Source organism: Rattus norvegicus, chromosome 15, assembly GCF_036323735.1.
Source record: "Rattus norvegicus strain BN/NHsdMcwi chromosome 15, GRCr8, whole genome shotgun sequence".
Taxonomy (NCBI): Eukaryota; Metazoa; Chordata; class Mammalia; order Rodentia; family Muridae; genus Rattus; species Rattus norvegicus.
In genome coordinates this window covers 30,562,008-30,567,809 of record NC_086033.1, presented here as the reverse complement: position 1 = coordinate 30,567,809, position 5,802 = coordinate 30,562,008, and the positions used below count along the sequence as shown (strand labels likewise).

The 5,802-nt window shown below is 42.5% G+C and overlaps 1 gene segment (V, D, J or C); it reads right to left on the bottom strand.

The window, feature by feature from the left end:
- Positions 1 to 2,880: 2,880 nt before the first annotated feature.
- On the bottom strand, positions 2,881 to 5,802 carry LOC134482058 (T-cell receptor alpha chain V region PHDS58-like). The segment is given in 2 exon segments: positions 2,881 to 3,194; positions 5,688 to 5,802. Coding segments are annotated over 2 exon segments (429 nt in total).

Here is a 5,802-nt window from a genome sequence, read left to right as displayed (position 1 = left end):
TTGTTTGGACTCACTACTGTGGACTTCTGGGACCACAGAGAGAGATCTCAGAAAAAGTGGGTCCTGCTCACAACTCCATCTTGGACTGTCCCCTCTAAGACTTCAAGAAAAGAAGTTTTGTTCTCTCAGCCACACACCCTGTGGTGTGCTGTGAAATCCCCCCTCCACATGAATATAGTTGGCCATTTTTAGATTCTACTGCACAAGCACAGCCAAAAAAGCTTCTGAAGATGTAACTCTACAGATGAAATAATTCAACAGTTTATCTTTCCACCATTTTATTTTGTTTTACAGCTATTGTCTCCCAGGTAATACTTCCCCATTCTTGCCAAAATCCGCCTGAGAATTCTACTTAAAGGTCTAATGGCCTCACCAATTTGTCAAGGTGCTGGGAAGACTGGGGTCGCATTTCCTGCACTGAGCTCCCAATGCTACTGTAAAGGAGTGAATCCCCCTGTAGGTTCTCACAGGGCTTTAGATATTTTCACACCCAGGGCTTGTGTCACAGCACCAGGACATCTCAGGTTTGCTCGGGACACACATGGAGAAGGAAAACATATGAACATCTCAAACACACACACACACACACACACACACACACACACACACACACACACACACACAGAGTATACAGGTACAATTGGGTAGGTTTACAGTTAACATGAAATCATATTGATTCAGACAGGCTCTATTGCTTTTGTCCCACTGAAGTTACTCTCACTTCAAAGTGTGAGCTAAGCCTGACAAGAATGCTCCTTCTGGGGGTTGTCAGACGCCATTTAAATAAAGACAATGACAGAAGAAACTGAGATTCTGTTGACAACAACATGATAAATACACAAAGTGTCATCACATGTCATAGGGAACATCATATAGTGGGTTTCTCTAGCAAGAGAAGAAGCATGTTGCATAGTATAGCCCATACCTAGACCCACTAATAACCAAGTATTTAATCCCTAACAATTCCTTGTCTAGCCACTGTGAGACACAGTGGAACAGAGTGCAGTACGTTTGTCTGTGAGGTACTGTACTGCAATGACAGTGATGGATGATGGTGATGATGATGATGATGATGATGGTGGTGATGATGATGATGGTGGTGGTGGTGATGCACATAAGAACATGTGGATCTATCAGCTGCATGCAGGTGAGCAGAATGAGAAACAGGAAGCTCTGCCACACAACTCCACAGGCCTGAAGTTCTCAGCCAGGCCAAATATGTGTGGCAAGAATGGGGAACCCTATGGCCTGCAGCAGGCGAGTAGACTGGAAAGCTATACATGAGCATTCATGGGCTGCTGTAGGCTCTGTGTCTTACAATGATATACACTGTCCCTGCGTTCTCATTTCATGAAAAAGAAAGTCAAAACTAAGAGAGTAACAGAGTAATGTGTGGAATAGATTACTTAATATTAGAATCTTCAGATACTTGTGTTTGTGTTCTATGTTAAAATATTTATGTGTACATGTATGTGCTCTTGGGGTGTGGGTACAACTAAGTGGGGCATGTAAAAGCACATGTGTATGTGTACATATAGAGACTAGAGAAAAACCTTGAATGTTCTTCCTCATGTTCTAAAGAGCTTGTGTGTGTGTATCTGTGTGTGCATCCGTGTGTATGTGAGTGTGTGTGTGTGTGTGTGTGTGTGTTTATGTGCACAAATGTGCACATTCATGTGGATGCCAGAAATCAATCTTGGATGTCATTTTTCTGAAGCTATCTGCCTTGTTTGTTGGAGAAAGCTCTCTCACTGTTACCTGGAGCTCACGGTTAGTCTAGGCTGTCTGGAGAGCACAGCCACCATGCCCAGCTTTGATGTGTGCACTGAAAATCGTGCTTAGGTGCTCATGGTTCATGGTGCCCGCCTACTTCCATTTCGGAGCTGAGCAGCACTAGAAAAATCTCCCTTTCTTTCTCTCTTATCCTGACTATTCACCCTCCTCTGCTGTATGCAAGAGAGTATAAGATCTTCTACAATCCTCCCATTCAGATGGAGAAGAAACTAAAATTCCTCACTGTAGTCAGAGAGCATTAACTTTCCCTATGACTCTTGCCTAACTCTTGTCAGAAGGGCAGGACTATGTTAGGGTCAAAGAATCTATCCTTGATACTCTCTAAAATCATACACACCAGAGTCAAAGCAGCGAGCAGTTATAAAAGATGAAGAAGAAATCAGACCACGGAGTCTCAAGGAGATGAGAAGATTTGAAAATGGCAGCAAAAACAAGATAGTACATTTACAACTGCGATGAATTCTTTGGGGAAAAAAAAACAAATGAGCTCGAATTCCTTATTCTCCTGTTTTGTTTATAATGGTGGCTAGAACATACATAATTATGACAGATGTCAAAAATTTGTATCACTGATGAAATCATATATTGACTAATAAGGCATCAAATTATTTCCAAGACGATGGTACTTAAATAGTATGACCAATTCTGATCAGTCCATTTAACAGCAAAAGAGTTTATAGGGAGATGAACACAAAAGATTGAAAAGAGGAGGAAAATTCCAGGACAAAAGCTGTAGAGTACACCTTTCACTGTCTGTGTAAATGATACATAAAGCGACAAAATCAAAGTCCAGCTTCTGGTATTTCCCCATCATATCCTTGGTCTAGTCACGGTCCAAGCAAAGTCCACGCAGGAAATAGCATTCAGGATAACAACACAGTCGCCTCCAATCCACAGAATGAGCTCATTCTACGATTGAGCATTAGATATAATGGATGGTTTAGTTGGAAATGAGTTGCAGAAAAGCAGCTGGGACAGCGCAACTTCCCTTCTTTCCTCTCCAAGTCCGAAGAGATGCTTCAGAGACCACAGGAGAGACCTTGTGTCTGAGCACCCACGGCCATGGGTGTTTGTGATCAGCTCCCCCTACAGCCCCAGACACTGTGCGCTCAGAGCACAGAAGTACACAGCCGAATCGCTCCAGTGCACAGAGGCTTTCCGCAGGTGGAAGGAAGAGTTACTCTTGCTGAACTCAGCCACAAAGCCATTCATTCCTTGAACCATGGGGTTTCCTGAATAGTACCTGAGGAGCATCTCCAGCCCCTGCTGTGGGTACTGGACATCCCAGAACAGGGAAGGTGGCACAGAGGAGGAATAGGTGCATCTCAGCTGCAGAGAGTCTTCTTCAGAGACAGTGACATGAGTGTCAGGTTGAGTCACTGACTGAGCTTGGGCAACTCCTGGAAGGGAATATTAGGTCAGTAAGTGCAGTGCAGATTCAGTGAGGACAGTCAGAATGCAGAGATGCAGAGACCACAAGGAAGCTGTACTCACTCAGGAGAAAGTTTATCCCCAGCACTGGGAGGAGCACCAGGAACATGGTTGAGCCTTGGGAAGGCTGCAGCTCTGTTGTGGAGGAACTCTGGAACAGGACAGGCAGGAAAGTGACTGAGGAAAGCAGGAGCTTAAAAGCAGGTGTAGGGAAGAGTCTGCTGGAAAAGTCTTACGCTCAGATAAAAACTAACGCTGCAAACAGGAGCCTGGAAAGTTTTGAATATCTGATTCTTGTCACTTTCCTTTGCTAAATTCTCAGGCAGCTGCAGGAAGGATGAGGTGAGCAAGTGGAGATCTTCAAAGGAAGAAGGAACAGTAGTGAGTGCAGCAGCGCCCTCTGGAGGCCACATGAGGAACTAAGTGTCTTGAGGTTCCCCTTCTATCTCCTGCTGTGTTCCTGTTTCACAAACTTAGAAAATTTTAGCGAAGCACATTGTAGTGTTGCCACCACATCTTGGAACAAATAAGACGCACAAGGATAGGGTTCTAACAGTGGTGATTTGTGTGTCAAGAAGAAAATGTGTCAACTTCTTCTGCCCTTTCCCAACTTGACGTGTGCAAGAGTCATCTGGAAGAAAGGAAACTCAAATGAAAAGAAAAAAAAAAAAGCAAAACCAAAAGCCCTATCAATTTGCATGTAGGAAAATGTATGGAGCATTTTCTTGGTGATCAATATGAGATTACCAAGCCAACTGTGGCAGTGTGACTCCTAGTCTGGTTGTCCTGTGTTGTTTAAAAATATCAAGTCTTCTAAAACATGAGGATCATTGAGGATCAACTCAATTAGCAGCATCCCTCCATGGTTCTATTTCAGTTCCTGACTCTGGGTTCTTCCTTGATTCCTGCCTTGGCTTCCTATGATGATGGCCTGTAACCCCTGAGCCAAATTAATCCTTTACTTTACAAGCTGGTTTTCCTCGGATTTTATTGCTGCAATAAAAAGAAAACTAGGCCAGTATGTAAGGCTGCTGTCTAAAGACAGACTTCCAGCAAGGACAGAAGCTTTGGTGTAGTGAACACACTGTGAAAATCCCAGGCAGGAGGCAGGGAGTGCCCCAATCCAGATGACAGGATCAAAATGGGAGGAGTCTTAAGAGGCTTGGAGGGGAAAGCTTTGTTTTCACTTCATGAATATTTACTCTAGGAATTAAGGTTTTCAATTTGTGAGAGATCTGTCTTGTAAATGTTCTATTGAAATACCATTGAGACTCCGTACAACGTACCCATTCAAAGGGTATTTGAAGATTATTGTTTTATTCACAGAACTCTCTCAGCAGCATCAAATAGATTTTAACAAAGTTTCTCACCACAGAAATAAACTCCATACCTAGGAACAGTAACCCCATATCCTTCCATTAAATCCTGCCACTGATAGAGTTTTTTATACTAGCTGTTACATAGAAATAGACATTTGTTCCATGTGGTCTCTTGTGCTTCTGTGTACTTCAAACTTCCTTTTGTAGCAGGAATCAGTATGTCTTTCCTTTCCATTGCTATATGGCATAGCATTCCACAGGTAGGCTACATTTTTCCATTCATCAGTTGACAGCCACTTTGGGACATTATGAATATGAAGTTATGAGTGCGCGCACACACACACACACACACACACACACACACACACACACACACACCTTCATTTGTCTTTAGTAGGTTACTAGGGAATGAATTGGCATTTCTCAAAGCAACTTCAATATTTTCCTTCCCAGGAACAGCTCTTCTGGATTTCACATTCCCCGCACCTTAGATAAGATTTGTACTATTGTCTCTATTTATATTCCCTGATTTAGTGGCAGTGGTGGGACATTTTGTTGTATCTTTTCCTTGTCTAAACACACACAGTGTTCAACATTCTTTCATGTTCTGCTCTAGTATTTTCATGTCATCCATGGAAACTGTCTATCCACATGTTTGCTCACTTTTAACCTGTTATTTCTCTGTTTTCCACTGTAGGGTAGAGGTAATTACTCATTGTTGTTTGAAAGGTATTATCAGAAAAATCATATGTGAAAAAAATTCCCATTGTGATGCCATTTTCATACTATTGATGATCTCCTTTAGATCATAAAGATAATTTTCCTATCTTCATTTTCCCTTCCATTTGAGTATAATACCTAAGAAGGATTGCTCAAACCATTGCACATGAATGCACACTCCAATGTCTATTCACCTGTGCTCTATGGCTTTGTTATTACTATTCTAATCTGGGGTCTGTTTAGACTTAGGTTTTATTTATTGCATAAAAAAGAAGAGTCCCAGTACTTTCACATGGAGCCATCAAAATGTGTCCCTGTTTTTCATGTAGGGTAATGACAGTACCCTGAACTACTTACTCAAAAGACACACTGTGGACTGTTACTCATGGCCTTACCCACATCAGGGCTGATCAGATCCTGTACTCTCACACCTGGATATAACTAGGAACACATTTGAGTAGAAACTGCCCACACCACACTTGATGGGGCTCTGGCCAAGGTCATATGTATTCAGGCTGGAAGCCTGAGTCTCCGCCAT